Source organism: Lutra lutra, chromosome 3 (genome assembly GCF_902655055.1).
Source record: "Lutra lutra chromosome 3, mLutLut1.2, whole genome shotgun sequence".
Lineage (NCBI taxonomy): Eukaryota > Metazoa > Chordata > Mammalia > Carnivora > Mustelidae > Lutra > Lutra lutra.
In genome coordinates this window covers 191049161-191067847 of record NC_062280.1, presented here as the reverse complement: position 1 = coordinate 191067847, position 18687 = coordinate 191049161, and the positions used below count along the sequence as shown (strand labels likewise).

The window sequence follows — 18687 nt, the reverse complement described above, 5'->3', positions numbered from 1 at the left end:
GACTTAGAAATATGACCAGGAAAATGGGCTTTGGAAGTAACCACAAAATGTTCTATGGTGCTTGTCTTTCAGAGTATGGTTCACTTTATTCCATATCTGTAGGAATGCAAAATCTAAAGCCTTTATTGTATAAACACAGTGAAAAGCATATTTATCCCCAAATAAATGAAAAGGCATAACTAGAGTCATTGATAAGGATTTTGCCTTTCCAGGGATGCGGCTTACACCTTTGAAAATGCTGATCAAATCTGCCATGTAGGAGCCGTGTTAAGTTCTGCTTCCAGCTAACGAAATATTAATTTATCAAAGTTGCACAGATGTGCAGAGGCACATTATTAGGATTTGGGATAGGACTCAAAATTACTTCGACAATCTTTTAAATATGATTTTAATACAAGCCGTATTAAAAGCTGAGCTATAAAGCCAGTTAAATTGTTCCTGTAAACTTGCCTGGACTCAGCTGTTAACAATTAGATACTGAATCATTTATGTCTGAGAATAACAAATCTGTAAGGATTAAAATCTTTCCATATTATTATTCTGGATATTATGTGAATGTTACTATTTTAATAGCACTTATGATAAAGCTATTCACTTGTTATTTGGAAAGATGGCCTGAGTATCATATGTTCTAATTTGGAAACATAGGTAAATTCTAATAGGAAGACTGGTAGCTTAACTATGTATATAGCACAATGCTTACTTGCAACAATGATTTTTCACAGAAATTTTCTGTTTTTTCAGTATTGTGTGAAGGAATTAAAATTAACAAGGAAATATACATTTTTCAACTTCTTTAAATGTTTGTCCTTTAGTTTCCTATCCACGTGGCTACATTTGTATTCTGTAGACAATAAGAATGATAAAATTCATCATCAATATTTCCTGTTAATCCAAGTCCTAGGGGAGTAATGTGGCTTCAGGTACAGCATGGTGCAGAGGCTAAAATGGTATCATAGGGACTCTGTGTATTTACTCACCTTTCTTCTGTGTCAGTATTAAGCAGGCTTTCCCCACATAGTGTCAAAGATGGCTCCCCAAAGCTCAAGGCTTCCATGGTGCTCACAGTAATGCCAATTGCGGATAAAAAATGCCGTGTCTTACAGATCCAACAAAAGTTCCAAGGATGACTCAGGTTGTTGTAAATATTCCCTTCAGGCCCAGATTGTGGGCATCTTGGAGTCCCTTCTGGACCTCATGGACCAAGAGTGGAGCAGGAATAATTTGCCAGAGGAAAATCAGAAACTGTAGGAAGCTAGGAATGTTGGAAGATTACAAACACATATATGTGTAAAAATTAAAATCTAGGTTTTAAAGTACTTCCTGTTCTTTACTATATTGAAAATAGACTATTCATTTTTCTTCTCCTAAGAAGACTTTACAGGCATCTACAGCTCTTACTAAATCGTCTTAGACAAGCTTATGTTATTATATTTGTACTGACCATATTTTATCTATGCCCAGATCACAGTTTTCCTTTTCCTATTTCCTATCTTTAAGCCTTTGATTTGCCTTATAATCAGTGGTATGCCACAGTTTAATTAAAGCACTTTTTCTTCTCAGAGGCACATTAAAAATATGTTGACATCTTAGACTTAAAGAAAAAATTCTGTTTTTCCATGCTTTACACTTCAATTTTGGATTATACACTAACTTATACTTTTAATCTTATAAATATGCCCTTAAGAGCTATGCTTTGTAAAAGCAAAACAAAAAAAAAATTAAGCTGTGCCTTTGTATTATACTGTCTTTGCAATTATAGACATTGCCCCCTATTTGTCTGACACAATGTCTGGCACATAATAATCAATATTTGTTAAAGTGAGTGAGCAAACAAATTAATTAATTAATAAGCAGCTATGAGGGGGTTACATTTAAATAATTACAAAACACCTGAGCATGCATATGTGTGTTTAGATGACAAGCTAAGCAAATATAACAAAGATCAAAAATACAAGTCTTACGTAAGACAGAAGTTTGTTTCTCTCCAGTAGTTGGTGGTGTCCAGGGAAAGTTCCTGGCTCTGCTCCACATGGTCATGCAGGAATCCAGCTGTTGAGGTGGATTGAATCTGTCAGCCTCCAAACAAGCCTTCTATTTCTGGTCCAAAGGGACTACTCCGTTTGTTTCTATTTCCCTGCCGAGGAAGGCATAACGAGTAACCAAGGCAAGCCAATTTACTTCAATGGGCCAAAAGTTGCAAATAATACTTCCTTTCATATTCCATCAATATGAACCCAGTCCCCTGGCCACAGCTCACAAGTGGGGCTGGAAAATGGGGTCTAAAGTCCCGGCCAGCCACTTTGCTAGGCTAAAATGCCGAAAGTTCTGTTATTTAAAGGAAGGATAGGATGGATATTAGGGTATCAGTCTCAGGCATAAGTAAAGACTCCTTGTTAATAGACTTTTTTAAAAATGTCTTACGTACGGTAATACATAGGAAACTTTCTTCTATGCGACAGTATAGCTAATACTGAGCTAAACATTTTCTTCTACATTTGAACATTAGGGAAAAAAGTCACTTTAATTTCAACAATGTGTATTAGTTAATAGCACTTTGAATTCTCCCATTGCATGTCAAAAAGCCTCAGTTTTCCTATATTCATTTGGGATCTGTTGAGTTCTAGCTCTAAGGCTCTAAGAGCTCAACTGAGATCTTAGTTATGGTATTGTTGTTTTTTGTCTGTAGCTGCTCAAATGGAAAAGTACGATTTTTACGAAGTCCTGTGAAAAATGAGGTTTCGGTGTGAACTTATTTAAGATTCAGTGTAAAAAAATAATCAAGTACGTATGTTTTTCTCTCACACAACAGGTTCTTCGGGTAGTTCGACTTATTAAGATTTCCCCAGCACTGGAAGACTTTGTGTATAAGATATTCGGTCCTGGAAAAAAGCTGGGGAGTTTGGTTGTATTTACTGCCAGCCTCCTGATCGTAATGTCAGCAATTAGTCTGCAGATGTTCTGCTTTGTTGAAGAACTGGACAGGTTTACAACGTTTCCAAGGGTAAGAATGAAAAATGCAGCCAATTTAATTCCTCCTTCCTGTTTTTACAATAATGGTTAACATCAAATAATTTCCCTTTAAGAGTGGTTCAGAAACACAGTCCTAGTTTTGATAACTTGGAATAATTTAGTTTTGATATTTAAAATGGTCTCTTCTGCAGGATGCAGGCATCTGAGCACCTTTCAGCATTGTCAAGTTATACATCAGTTCTTTAAATTCTGAAAATAGTCTGATAGAATGAGATGCTGAAACTAGTCAAGATGAAAACTAGGGTTCTTAGCACCTATAGATGAAAATAGAACAGAATTTTTAAATAGTTTTTTGTGTCTGTGAGAGTTACCATTTTAAAATCTGTTTTATAATACATATATTTTTATGACAAGTGTAATCTAGAAGGGGGTTTTGATTTTCAATGTAATAAAATTCATAAACTCTTCAGATTTCAAATGTCTGTAGAAGATTGTCTAGTTCGTGCTGCTGCATTATCATTAGAATTCACTTAGGCTAAGAAGGAAGTTAAAAAATCAATCAATTCATAAACAGAACTCATAGAAAATATAGCTCTAATCAAGGATTCTGAAATTTAGCTCCATGTAGATTTAGAAACATGAAAATAATATAACGACCAAGACAAAATATATATATATTTTCATCATAAGTTGAACTAGTAAAGCCTATTATATGGGAAGGATGATCTTGGGGTTACAGCAGGATGTAATGCATTTTTTTCAATAATCTTTGAGGATAAAGGTGTCTATACTCAAACTGGTGGAATAATAAAGCCTGGGTGTTTGTTTGTTTAATCTTGTGCTAAATTTGTTACATATCACCAAGCATTTGTTGAGTACGTCTAAACAACCAGGCAATTTTGGTGATCTTCAGACAGAAACACAACTATATCCCTTATCTTCAAGAAATTCTCAGTTGAAGGGGTGCCCTGTTAGTAAACATGAAGCATGATAAAAGCAAGCTCAGGTGTTCTGGGAACCCAGAGGTAAGGGCTGTAACCAGGACTGGAAAAATCCAAGAAGGTTTCTTGAAGGAGGCAGTTACTAAAGAACAGTTGTAGGTAGCCAAGTGGAGGAACAACACAGTGTCCCAGGTTGGGGACAGCATATGCAAAAGGTCTGAGCTGAGCCATTCTTGTTCCAAAATTTAGAGGAGAGGGAAAGGTCAATGTGAGAGAAGGACATAAGACCAAGGAAATCTTAAGTTGGATGAAAGTGTGATTGTGTTTAAATGCTGTTGAGAGAGCCAGTAGAGGGCGAGGTTGAAGACATATGAGCCACAGAGGACAGTGGCAAAAGTTTCCAGAAGCAAGAGTCCAGAGCACTGGCACAAACACTGGTCTTAGATAGGTGTTGACTTGTCCTCTGTCTGGGTGGTGATATAGGACAGCGAGCGAAACCTCAAGTCACAGTGAGTCTTTGTTCACTTACTGCCACAGTGCAAATAACAGGCCAAAATAAGCACTGGCTCCCAGCATTCACTGAACAGCACTGAACAGCACAGGGTAGCTGTCAGGTGGGAAAGTACAGATGTGGCAGGAAGGATAGAGAAAGATGCCTCAGTTGAGGCCCCTGGATGATGCACCTTTGGACTAGAAGCACGTGGGCTAGGAATATGGCCGTGCATAAAAGCATGGCAGCCTGGAATGGAGGGCTACCGAGTTTTTACTTCCAACTCCTTCCGGAGGCCTCCCTCATGAGCCCGCCAGGCACACCTTCCCGGTGCCTGTGGTCAGGCCACAGGGGATGCAGTTGGCCTGGAGCCAGATTCTTCAGCAAGAAGTTCACCTGTTCCTAATGGGATGAGGGTGCGGGGGAGGGGGTGGGGTGTGATGCCGGCAGAGAGGACAGTGACGTCACTAAGCCCACCTTCTCTTAGTCTGCCCCCTTATGGAGAAAATGAAAATTGCAGAATGCCACTTTCAGAAAAACACTGAGACTGTCATTATCACAGTCCATCTCTGAGACCAGGTTAGTTCAACACACAGTTTTGAAGGCCCACTAAGGGTCAGCCATTGGTCTATGAAACAGGGGATCCTAAAAAGAAAACCACCCTCGGTTCCCTTCTTTATGTACACAGTCTTTTCTTAATTTCAAGTCTTCATCTTTTACCATCTCCGCTAATCTCACGTTACTGATTTTATATCTCTTCCCCCAAAGCTCTTTGAGCCAGATGGTTTTGGAGTTCGTAATATTCCAACTACTATAAGGGTGATATTACCCCCTTATTGATCGGAATTGTTTAAGTCAGCACCCTGTCATCAACACACTAATGCTTCTTTAGCAAAACATCCACCTTTGGACAAAGAAAGAGAAATAAGGACAATAAATAAGTCTTGGGTCAGATTGGATTTCTGCTACTAAATGAGCTCCCAAAAAAAAGGAGAAAGAAATATTTTAGGTATTTTCAAGAATTTTCGAATAGTGAAGCTGTGAATCGGGGCTGTGGCATGTGTAAGAAGGCATTGCAGCACATGCACATAGTGCAGCACATGCAGATAGTGTACACTTCTTGTCTTAGAGATCTGATTTCTTGTCACTCCTCCAGCACTTTTCAGCTGTTTGACACTGGCCAAATTATTCTTGGAGCTTTTATTTTTTTCACATCTAAACTCCAGGTAAAAATAGTATTTTGCCTATAGCATTGTGCATATTGAATCATATACAAAAACAACCCCACTCTGGACTTAGCGTTTTTCAAATATTATATTCTAGGGGCGCCTGGGTGGCTCAGTCATTACGCACCTGCCTTCAGCTCAGGTCACGATCTCAGGGTCCTGGATTGAGCCCCACATCGGGCTCCCTGTTCAGTGGGAGTCTGCTTCCCCCTCTCCCACTCCCCCTGCTTGTGTTCCCTCTCTCGCTGTGTCTCTTTTTGTCAAATAAATAAATAAATAATAATACATTGTTAAAAAATCTTATATCCTATATAATATATTTGAGGCCAGTATTTTAGATTCTGTATGAAAGACCAGGCTGCTTCAGAGCTATCTGAGTTAGCCCCTTGGGATTTGCTCTATTTTCCAGCCATAATAGTAATCAAGTAGCATTACGTTTTCAGGTCTCCAATTACTCAATTGTGTCTTTCTGCCTGATTACTTTGACCATCTTAATGAAAGCAGCCCAGCAACTACGGGGCCCCCTAATCAGTGATTCTGCGGCTGACAGGGTTGACAGCCTAAATGTGTGAAATGACTAGGAGTAGATTTTTCCTTGCACATGAACATAATTACGAGTTAAATCCCTAAAAAATAATCAAATTTTGCAAGAAATGTTAAAAAAACATTGCAGCTACAAAAAGTAGTCATTATCATTCCCAGTCACATAAAGCTCCAACCGTTGGCGCTACTTAGCTGATAGGAAATCATCAGAAGAGATGGTCAGAAACACATGACTGTCATTGTTAGATTTCGTTAGGACACTCATCTATGGGTCTTACCCCCTTCCCTTCTTACAGGACATCTCCTTCGTTATCCAGTGGTTGGGTACTGAGGTGGGTTGGTTAGTTATGGTATTAGCCAGAGCGCACAGCACATCGTTGTTGGGAGCCAGCCTCCAAAATGGCCCAGACTCAAGTAAAGATGATAGAAATAAGTGCTGGTTCTTCAAGCTTCCATTTTACTTTGGAGTTCATCATGTGATCTTTCTTACACATACTTAGAGCTATGGGGTACAGGAGAGTCAACTGCATGCACACTTGAGAGTTGCTGGGAGAATACATGCCATGAAGAGTCCAGCAGGGACAGGTCCAGCCCGGCTTGGCAAAACAGCCTCAGTCTTTGTGCCCAGGGAATAATTTTCCTTTGGCTCTTTCTTGAACCAGATCCTGACCCAGCCATCCAGGTGGCATGTTCTCCCTAGAGAAATAGGACTAGATAAGAAACCACTTTTTAATTGGACTTGATTACATCTTGGGCCCAGCAACATCCCCCCATGAAACCCTCTAAGAGGACCTGACATGGACACGTAGAGGTGATGTCCCCACCCACTTTTCAAGAAGAGAAGCTTGAGGGCAGAGGAAACAGCAATGTGGGCACACTAAGTGCCTGCCTGCTGACTGACCCTCTGACAGAGCTCCAGCCACCTTGAAAGTCCCCAGCTACTCCCTAAAATCCTTGAAGGTGAAGCGATCCTAAGGGACCCTTCACTTGCATTATTCCACCAGATCCCTAATGGGTCTCCCTGCCTCAGCTGCCCATCAGTCATTCTCCATTTATAGCAAAAATTAAACTGTCTCATGGCACCCTCCTGTTTAAAATGTTTCAAGGTCCTCCTTTCCCTCAAGATAACAAACATTTTAATATGGTTTTCCATATCTTTCTTCTTCTCTATCCCTAATTACGTCTCTGGGCTCATATTTCAGGATTTCCCTTACCACATCTTTCAGAGGCAGAGAGGGCATCTGTCTTGCTCAGCAAATGCCCTCGTGCTTAGCACAACACTTGCTAGTGAACAGGCTTTCATGGAGGAATGAGTGACAAGGCTAGACCAAAGCAAATTTCTCTGATCCTTCCACACTGTATCAAGTTTAACATCCCAGATTCTTTCTTCCACTGCTGCCTGATCCTCAAGGAACCACTTTACCCTCCATCACCCTAACCCTTATCCCACCTGAAATCTTTGCATAAATCTGTCAGAGTACTTTGGCAGAAAGTAGCAGAAATCTTGACTCCAACTAACTTGAACAATTGGGAAATTTCTCACAAAATTCGAGATTACGTAGATTAGGCAGAAAGCCAAGGTTCTGAATCTCTCACTGAAATGGTCTCAGTTGTGGGTTGAATTATGTGCCCCCAAAAGATATGTTGAAGTAACCCAAAATGACCTTATTTTGAAATATAGGTGCTAAGTTAAAATGAGGTCATGAGGATGGGCCCTGACCCAGTATGACTAATAGTATATGAGAGGAGATTTGGACATAGACACAGACATACACAAAGGGGAGATGATATGAAGACACAGATGGAGAAGGCAGCCATGTGACTGGGGTGGCATCTACTAACCAAGGACCTCCCAGGATTGCTGGCAATCATCTGAAGCTAGAAGAGGCTGGGAGAGTCCTTCAGAGGGAGCATGGTCTTGCCAACACTTTGACTTCACACTGCTGAGCTGTGACAAAATGAATTCCCTTGTTTTCAGCCACTCAGTTTGGTACTTTGTTAAGGTAGTCCAAGCAAACTACAGCAGTTTCTTCCTCCATGCGTTGTCTTCATGTGTTAGCAAAACAGGTGCAGTATTTCCAGAATTTGCAATACAATCTTGAGGAACAAGAGGGTCATCTCTGTCCAGGTCTCCTTCTTTAGGAGCAAGGACACCTTTCCCAATATCATTTTTTATTTCCCCCACTTTCTGTTACCCAGGATTGGGTAACTTGGTCATCCCTAGAGGAATCATTGGCAAGATGACTGGAGTCAGCAGAATTGGCTTCCATTAATCACGTGGGAAGCGATGGCTATTGGAGAAACAACTACAAAAACACCACAATGGTCAGACGCAAAGTTTGGACAAGATTTCTCTCTCACATTTCTCATCTCTAAAGCTTTTATATGTCTGGTGCAAAAAAATGTGTATAAATAGACATGTGATAGGAGGAGGGCTTTGTGTTTAATTTCTCCCACCAGAAGCATCTGGGCCCCAGCTCTTTGCCCACATAGTATCTGCAGAGCAGCCAGCCTAGGGCCTGGCACAGAGTGGATTCCTGTTCTCCCCCTTCTTACGACGGTCGTCACTTTCTGTTACACACCGTCGACATTTATGCAAGCTTCTCTTGCCTCTACTAGACCACAAGACCTGGAGGGTGGCAGCTTTGTGCTCTCTTTTCCCAAAGCACTTACCACAAAGCCGATGCCATGGGATCAAAATCATCAGGAAGTAGAGTGAAGGCAGAAACAACCAGGGAGCTTCAGCGGACAGTCCCATGAAATGGAGAAGAGAAGCTTGAAATTTGTTAATGGGGAAAAAAGGAGGGTATATTGATAGAATTTAATAAAACAACTTTGTCATCTCAACCAATCACTTTCTCTAATTTGGACCAAACAGACACATCACTGCTAAGCAGAAATCCCAAGGAAGATCAAGTCGTGCTGTGAGGTAGGATATCCACCCCCACCACTCCTTGTTTTGTTGGGACTAATAGCTTGTATTACAGGGAGAATAATTAGATTAACTCTTCATGATGGAACAGCCTGTACAGTCAAAAGGCCCAAATGACAGGCATTTCAGCACCAGACTTTAACAAAGACAAAACAAGTTGAGTGTTTTCTATAGTTGTCTGACACAAGCTAATGCTTTTAAACATCCAGGTACATCTTCCACCAACTGAATATCTTTATTCCTTTTCTTCTCCCACTAATGGAATAATACACAGGCCTCATTTGTTGTCCAGTTCTACAAATGGGGAGTTTCTAATTCATAAGCAATACATTACTGTCTCTAAGAACAGGTTCTTGAATTTTTATATATTTTGTATTTCATGTTTTCTTAACTTGCATTTTTTAATGTTAAATTAAAGATTTAATATAATTTAAAAAATTAATTTGCATTCTTAAATGTTAATTACTTGCTCTGTTGAATTTTCACTTATAAAATTATGTCCAAAGCAGTTATACAATATAAGCAGTAAATGCTATAAAACACTTTATTACAGGGCGCCTGGGTGGCTCAGTGGGTTAAGCCGCTGCCTTCGGCTCAGGTCATGATCTCAGAGTCCTGGGATCGAGTCCCGCATCGGGCTCTCTGCTCAGCAGGGAGCCTGCTTCCTCCTGTCTCTCTGCCTGCCTCTCTGCCTGCTTGTGATCTCTCTCTGTCAAATAAATAAATAAAATCTTTAAAAAAAAAAAAAACACTTTATTACAAATTAATTTCTGTCTCCTCTCACCACCAAAATGGCTAATCATGCCTTTAGTTGTACTGAACAAATTACTGAGAAATTGAAATAAATAACTTGCTCCTTAATTTTTTTTCTTTTTTTTTTGGCCAGATACAGTCTGGCTGTATTTCTAATAAATTCAAGGTGTAGTTTATCTTCAAAAATATAGTTATTAGTTCAATCTTTATTAATTTTTGTTTTATTCTTTCACATATTCTTAATTTTTCATGGAATATTTCAGACACACAAGGAGATATAAAGACTAATAAAGCATATTCTTCTGTGGCTTGACAAGCACAGTAGTAGTTGTTCTGCAAGGCCTTGAGTGTCCCTTCCTTATCACTCACTTCTCTTTCCTGTGGAGAAACACTTTTTTTGAATTTGCTACTTAATGTTTGTAGTGCATTCCTTTATGCTTTTAGTGCATATAGAAGCATCAACTAAAAGTCACATATCTTTATGCGTAATTTAAACCTACCTTATATAGTCTCAAACTGTACTGTTTCTTCTGCTAATTGCTTTTCTTTTCTTTCTTTTTTTTTTTTGCTCAACATTATGTTTGTGATATTTATCAATGGGTACATGTATATGTACATTTATTTCTCTTGTGGTTTAATATAAAACTATATATTGCATTATATTTATAATGCACTATTCATATGAACACTTCACAATTTGTTTTCCCATTCTCCTGTCAGGTAGGTGAATTCTCCATGGGTTTGGACAGGACTTATGAATATGATGGAATTTCACTTCTGTGAATATGCTATAATCAGTTAATTTGAGTCCACCAAAAAGGAATTATGCTGGTTGTGCCTGACACACTCAGTGGTACTGGGTTCTTAGGAGAGGAATTTGTTTCAGGAGTCTCTTGTTGGCTTTGAAGAAGTAAGCTGTCATGTTCAAGGGCCATGTGGCTAGGTCTTGAGGGTAGCCGTTAGGGGCTGTGTGCTTCAAGAATGCAGGATCCTCAGTCCTGCAACCATAGGAATTAAATTCTGAGAACAGTCTGAATGGGGGCTGAAGAAACTCCAAATGAGACCACAGCCCAAACTTCACCTTGATTTCAACTTCTGAGATCCTGAGTAGAGAACCCAGTTACACTGTACCCACATCTCTAACCTGCAGGAACCACATATATTAAATGGGTATTGTTTTAAGGTGCTGAATTTGTGACCATTTTTAACACAGAAATACAAAACTAATGCATGCAGGTTTGGAATGTTTGTTCCTCATATTTTGTGACTCCAAATAGCACTGCTCTGAGCATAGCAAATGATCTTGTACACATGCGAAATTCTGCACATGTGGATGTTTTTTGGGGGGGATATGTAGCTCATATGTAGCTAATAGTAGATATGTAGCTAATAGTAGAATTGCTGAGTCTTAGGATAAAGATAACTCATCTTCAGCGGTATTGATTATCTTGCGTTCCGGTGTCATTTCCCCAGTGTATCTGCCAACAGCAGTACATGAGAAGGTTCTCTGCTTCACAACTCAGCAACACTTGGTCTTGTCAGGCTGTGTTTTGCTTTCAACATTTAGCTCTTCATTTAACCTAAATTGATTTGTGTGGTTGCTGTGAGATAGGGAGCAATCTTATTTTATTTCCTTTCATATCCTTTGGATAACCCATTGTCACAGTACCATTTATTGACTAGTCTTTCCATTCCCCGTGGTTCTTCCACACTGGCTGTGTCAGAATAGGATTCCATATGTGTGTGTCCTGGTCAAGATACACGAACTCCTTTTTCATCTCCTTTGGCCATGAAAAAAAAATTTTTTGTCAATATTTGATGAAGACCAATGAATTATCCTGCCTTACTCGAGTAGTTCAATTAGCTGACTCTTGCTTTCAAGGGTCTGTGACTTTGCCCCTTGTGCCTGACAGTGTATGAAAAACCAAAGGCTAGCAGAGACCATAAATCCCCTAAGATTGCCTTTTTTTGACCCAAGCTACTTATTAGCTTTTAGTCCCAGGGTTTCCATTATTTCCTTAGGGTCTTAGATAGGCCTTTAAAAGGATTTGTTGCATTTTAACCAGAATTTGGAGTGGGGGATTACCAGTTTTTTCTCATATATGATCAGACACTGAGGTTCACTAATATAATTTTGAGAACTAAAAAAATCCCATTCCATTGATTATCTTTCAGATGTATATATTTCTTTCTTTCTTTCTTTTTTTTTTTTCTGTAGACACAACCTGATCCCAGGCCATCCCAACATCTGCCTTCACCATCTGCAACCTCATTATTTGTTTGCATTACAGATATTGTCTCCTCTTGATTCTTATAAACTCATGTTGGTGCTCCCCTAATTGCTACACCATTGAAATCCATTTTCCACAAAATATTGGATACATCCATTCATAATGATTGACTAAATAGTGTATGTGTTTTGTTGCTGTTTATAATTCATCCCACATTCTGTGTGTGATGGAACTATGAAGCGTCCACACATGAACAAACATACTAACTGTCCTCTTTAACTTGTGACATAGTTAAGAGTGCAAGGAAGAAGTTAACTTATCCCATAGCAGACACATAAGAAAGAACTCAATGAAGCCAGAAGGTGGAATATGGTATCAAAGATGTGCTGGAGAATATTTTAAAATTCTGGGAACCTACAGTGTGCTAAGCACTGAGCTTCCAAATATCACCTCATTTTAATAAGAGGGAGGGTTTGCTTCTGGGGATGGAGGTCTGCAAAGCTCTGTGAAGAGTGGTCTTTAGGGATGTGTATGGTTTCAACAGATAAGAACTTGGGTAATGGCGTTAGATGAGAGTATCCCTTATCAGGAAGACAGAATGAGTAAATCAGAGACATGGAGAATCACAGGGCCTGGAGGGACAGATGAGAAATGAACTGCAGTGTTCACGTCTGCAGCCAGATGGTAGGGTGTTTTCTGAGGTTGGAATTGTGACACAGGGGAGTGGTTGAGAAGATTCATTTTGTTGTTCTTATTTTCTTTCTGGAGAATAAAGGAGAGCTATTTTAAGGAAGGCAGGAAGGCTACCTAGAAGAAATACTACTTCTCAGAGGAGGTATTTTCATTGAACAAAATGCATTTTTATTGGCCAAAGACAAAAGTGTATAACTGAGGAATTTGCAGCACTGTCAGGACAGGAAGGGAGGTAATTTTTAATTTTTTCTGTGTGCCATTACTGTGTCAAACCTACAGTGTCTTAAAGTTGGTTCCATCTAAGGATTTAGGCCAAATTCATCCATGTCTAGACCTGGCCCTATAATGGAAACTAGTACCCTGCTTTAAATTTTAAAGCATAGCTTTAAAAGTGACTATAACTTAATGTAACCATCTCGCCCCAAAAAGCTGTAAAATTAACTTTATTTTCTTTCCAATGTAATATCAAAGGGTTGGTTGGGTTTTTTGTTTCCTTGTTGTTTGGTTCGGTTTTTTGTTTTTTTATTACGTTTTGTTTTGTTTTGCTTTTTTTGCTCCTAGTTGAATTTCTTTCTGTGGTGATTCATCAGTGGCATAGTGATAAAATAATATCTGGTGCACTTCCTTTTTAAAGGGCGATTTTAACGCAGCATGAATCACACAGAGACAGCTGTCTTTTCTTTTTGTGTTGACATCAATGATCCACTGAACTGCAGTTATCAGAATTTCTCCTTGAATAAAGCATCCTTATATTCCAACCCTGAATCCCAGATGGGCACTCTTTTTGGGGGGACCTTTTTTGCACTTCATCATATTTTGGTTTTCTACCAGTCTTCACATTTGCAGTTTTCCAACTATTAATTACCATATTATACTACTCTTATTTTAATAATCAATCTACTCCATTCTGCCAACTTCAGAAAGAAATGAGAGTAATTAATGAGGAATATTTGCTTCAGTTAAGATGAACTTCTGTTAGGATATTTTCTGATGAAAATATTATTAAATATTTTGTTGAGTCTTACCTACAAAAAATAAAAATCTGTGATTAGACATTTCAACTTTCTTCCCATGACTACCTACAATTCCCCATCATTGGAAATAGACTAGTAGTACATGTTTTAGAGGATGTGCTGCAAGGTAACAGGCAATGTAATACAACAGGTAGTATACTTAAGGTTTTTAAATGTCATGAAAACCCAATTTCTCAGCATAAAACTCTAAACACCTAGCAGTAAGCACATAACCCAAAATGCAAGGGTGCTTTAGTAAATGACTGGGGCACTAACTGAATACTAAGTACTCAGTTTTCTGTATTGCGCGAAAGTTTAACAACAGGCCCCTTTTATATTTTGACTCCCCTGATTGATTTTCGTAGGTATAACTGATTGGGTTTTAATTTCCGTAGCGGTTTTATAAGTGATTAAGCTACTACCTTTTTTATATGTTTGCATTTACATGTGAGTTCTTTTTTTACTTTCATAATTTTCTTACTTCTAGTTATAGCCTTTTCTTTCTACTCAAAGAATTTACTTTAATGTTTCTTGGAAGGATGGCTTAGTGGTGATAAAATCCTTTAACTTTTGTTTGTCTGAGAAACTCTTGAACTCTCCTTTAGTGTAAGTGATAATCTTACTGGTAGAGTATCACTTGTTGCAGATTTCTTCCTTTCAGAACTTTTTTTTTTTTAAGATTTTATTTATTCTTTTGACAGACAGAGATCACAAGTAGGCAGAGAGGTGGGCAGAGAGAGAGGGGGAAGTAGACTCCCTGCTGAGCAGAAAGCCCGATGTGGGGCTCAATCGCAGGACCCTGAGACCATGACCTGAGCTGAAGGCAGAGGCTTAACACACTGAGCCACCCAGGTGCCCCTTCTTTTCAGAACTTTGAATATATCATGTCTCTGCTGGACTGTGACATTTCTGTTAAAAAATTATCTGATAGCCTTATAAGATTCCCCTTGTGTATAACTGTTTTCTCTTACTGCTTTTAAAATTCTCTCTTTGTCACTACTTTTTGCCATTCTAATTATTATGTGTCTTTGTGGACCTTCTTGGATTAATCTTGTTAGAAACTCTTTGTACTTCCTGAATCTAGATGTCTGTTTCCTTCCCCAGATGAGAGAAAACTTCAGCAATTGTGTCTTCAAATAATATTTCTGTCCCCTTCTCCTTCTCTTATTCTGAAATCCCAATAATATAAATGTTATTATGCATGATGATACTGCTGAGTTCCCTAACTTTTTTCTCATTTTTTATTATTCTTTTTTCTCTTTGCTTTTCAGCTTGGTTACTTCCCATTACCATCTTCCAGATTGCTAATCTGTTCTTCTACATCCTCTAATCTACTACTGATTCCCTCTAGTATATTTTTTTAAATTTGTGTTCTTGAGTTCTTCATCTCTGACTAGTTCATTTTTTAGTATTTTCTCTCTTTTGGTTGAAGGTCTCACTGAGGCCTTCCACTCTTTTCTCAAGTCCAGTGAATATCTTTATGATCATTACTTGGAATTCTTAATTAGGCATATTGCTTATCTCTGTTCATTTAGCACTTTTGCTGTGATTTTTGTCCTGATCTTTCATCTAGAACATATTCCTCTATCTCCTCACTTTGTCTAACTTTCTGTGTTTCTTTCTATGTATTTGGAATGTCAGCTACATCTCCTGATCTTGAAAGTAGTAACCCCAATTGCAGTTTTGAATATTCTACTTAGTCCTTTGTAACTCTCTGCAAAAATCCGAAAAGTAATATATATAGTAATATATATACACACATTAATATATTGTTATATATAGTATATTATATATTTTATATATACATGTAATACATAGTATATTATAATATATAGTAATATATATTACAGATATATATATATATATATATATATATATATATATATATATATAAAACAGATAAAATCAACTGTCAAACTCTTGTCAGTATCTGAAATCACTTATTATTAACTATTTCATATATGGATTAAATGCAGGACCATTTAATGTAATGCATAGATTCATTCTTTCTTACTCCTTACCTCATTGGTATAACACCCAGCAAGTCAGTGAACCTGGAGCTGAGCTGCCTACCTATGCAGAGGACCGTCTCCAGCCTTCTTGAACATCTTCTCTATAAATCAATTTTAAAAAAACCTTAATTTTCAGGAAATGTGATGGGATAAACTTTACGTATACACGTGAGTGAGCTGAGTACATGTGCGGGCAGACTGGGGGTGAGGGAGGAGGGCAGCTGTACTAGGCAAATGGAAGTGAATAGCTTACATCCTATTATCCTATATTATGCAATACAAAAAAGGGAAAAATAGTACAGGCCAGACAGGCACTAGATATAGAAAGAATCCTGGTAGCTAGTTCAGGCTTAGGTCTGTAAAATTGCTTCCATTGTTTTTATTGTTATTTTAGCTTTCCACATGCACTTAATTCCATTCAGAATCCCAGGAAAAAGGCAGTGGGTTAAGGGCAAAAATCCTGCTTCAAACCAACAGAGAGATACTAGATACATTTCTGTAAGAAAAACTGGAAATTCGATGATAAAGTATGCAAAATATATGAATGACAAAAAAATGATTCCGCTTATAGTGTGGACAATACTATATATCCTTTCTCTTTGAATAAGCCACATTTTTCAGGCTGAGTGAAAAGAGGCGTAAAACCAATGGGGCTTATGAAAAGACATGGCAAAATAAGAGGAAGGGGACACTGTCTTGGAATATAAGGAAGAATTTCTGCATTATCTAACTACATAAAAATTATTGAAGTAATCTTAAAATGGCTGCCATTTCAACAAGACATGCAAAGAAATGTTTATTGTATTTGGCTCTATTCCAAAAAGAATAGAATTTGTTGATAAGGATTACAGCAAGATCAATTAAATTTAAGCCAAATTTAAGAGAATTAGTCTAAAGAGAAAACAAAATTGAAACTACAGTGAACACAAAAACACAGAAGTGCACCGTAAAGACCATCTATGTTAGCTGGAGTCAAGACACGAGGGTGACTCCAGTCTTTCTATCAAATATAGACTTAGATAGGTAGATGAAAAATGATAATAAGGTAAAAACAAACTATTTCATAGAGAAGCATAATTATTCCTGATTATGTCAAGGAAGATATTTCCCCAGGAGTTATTATTACTGATAGTAATAATTACTGTATATGAGACTTTTTACATGCAAGGCCCTTATAACAAGAAGTTTCCATTGAGAGAGAGAAGTACACATATACACACATAGATATCCCCTTATATCTAACGTAATCTCCAAAAAAACTATTAAGGAAGTATTTTCCCTGCATTATAGATGTTATTTAAAAAAAAAAAAAGAAAAAGCGAAGAGGAGCATCATCAAAAATTGGTGAGAACTAACAAGAAAATGTACAAGGCTACTATAATAAAAAGTGTGATTTAGGGTTAACATACAGATGAATGGCCAAACATGTATTAAAAAGACATTTGGACAAGAAAGTATCACAATCAGTGATTATAAGACTAATTATTATCAAACAAGCAATCTTGGGGATACCAGAGTCTCCCTGTACTCTGTATTACAATAGCTTCCAGATGAATTAGACCAAGGATATTTGAAGTGTGAAAAGGTAAAGGAAAAAAAAAAGAAAGAAAAAGAAAATGTCATCTTTCATCTTGGATGGTCAAGAACTTTCTAGGCCTGAAAGAACAAATTTGATTTCTCAGACAAGTCAAAAATAACTGCCATAAATAGTTTTTAAGAACAAAGGAAAACATGAAGATGCAACCTTAATTTATAATGCACGTCAGAAAGAAAGTGTTGAATAGATATCGGTTATTTTTATTTTTGGCTAATGGTGATGTGCATGGCTGGCAGAAAGCCCTCTCACACATTGCATGGGGCAATGAACATTTGTGTAACTCTTCTGGGAATCCGTTTTTCATTATATATGAAAACACCAAAATGCATTTTTTTCTCTTTGATGTAGTGATTGCATTTCTAGAAATCTACTCCAAGAGAATAACCAGAGATGCACACAAAGATTGATCTTTAAAATTATACTCTTTGTAACATTGTGAAAATTTTGAGACAGCTTTGATGTCCAACCACATGGAATGTCTAAATACATTTTAAATGTGGTGGCATGTCATACAGTTATCAAAACTATATTTTTACAGCCTAATTTAGGAGGTAAGCCATCCATAACATTCATGGAGGTGATAAAATATTAAGCAAAAAAGCATAATAACAACTATGTTTGTAGCTGAATTCAGTTTTGTTTCAAAAACATACAAATGCCCAGAAAAAATATATATAATATGTCCCTTTATATATCTACTCTTACCAGAGACATAAAAGTTGTAGAAGACTAATTTTAGTTATATAATAAGACTAATTTTAGTTCATAACTTATAAAATCAGCTTTATTAAAGTTAAATCATTTCAACTAACATTTATTTGTAAACAACTATCAAATCTATTTTTCAAGGTATTAGAGTTGGGGGAAATCGGAGGGGGAGACAAACCATGAGAGACTGTGGACTCTGAGAAACAAATTGAGGGTTTGGGAGGGGAGGTTGGGTGAGCCTGGTGGTGGGTATTAAGGAGGGCATGTGTTGCATGGAGTACTGGGTGTGGTGCATAAACAATGAATCTTGGAACACTGAAAAGAAATAAAATAAAATGAAAAATAAAAATAATTATTGATAGATGTTAGAAAAAGAATACAGACAAGGTTTTGAAATCTATATTTGTGAAAGAAAAGAGCAGACAATATTATTTGCAGTAAAGCTCATTATTTGTCAACTTAGGAAAAATGTGAAATCAGAGCCCATTCAAAGAGGGCAAACAATGGCAAACTCCATTTCTAAAGTGTAGGTTAAAAAAAAAAAAAGACTAAACTATAAGCTTTTTCTGACCATA

General features: G+C 37.6%; 1 protein-coding gene and 1 long non-coding RNA gene across 2 annotated transcripts in view; one reads left to right on the top strand and one right to left on the bottom strand.

Annotated features, from left to right (window-relative positions):
• LOC125094796 (uncharacterized) overlaps positions 1 to 4818 on the bottom strand; it is a 39994-nt gene extending 35176 nt beyond the window's left edge. Inside the window, exons 1-2 of the long non-coding RNA XR_007125696.1 lie at positions 4682 to 4818; positions 1965 to 2137 (exon numbers count right to left, since the gene is read on the bottom strand). This is a non-coding gene — a long non-coding RNA (uncharacterized LOC125094796). The remainder of the gene's footprint in view (positions 1 to 1964; positions 2138 to 4681) is intronic.
• The window catches only part of NALCN (sodium leak channel, non-selective), a 310211-nt gene that overhangs the window by 151805 nt on the left and 139719 nt on the right, over positions 1 to 18687 (top strand). The window contains exon 13 of the mRNA XM_047720335.1: positions 2813 to 3004. Coding sequence (XP_047576291.1) covers positions 2813 to 3004 — 192 coding nt within the window. The remainder of the gene's footprint in view (positions 1 to 2812; positions 3005 to 18687) is intronic.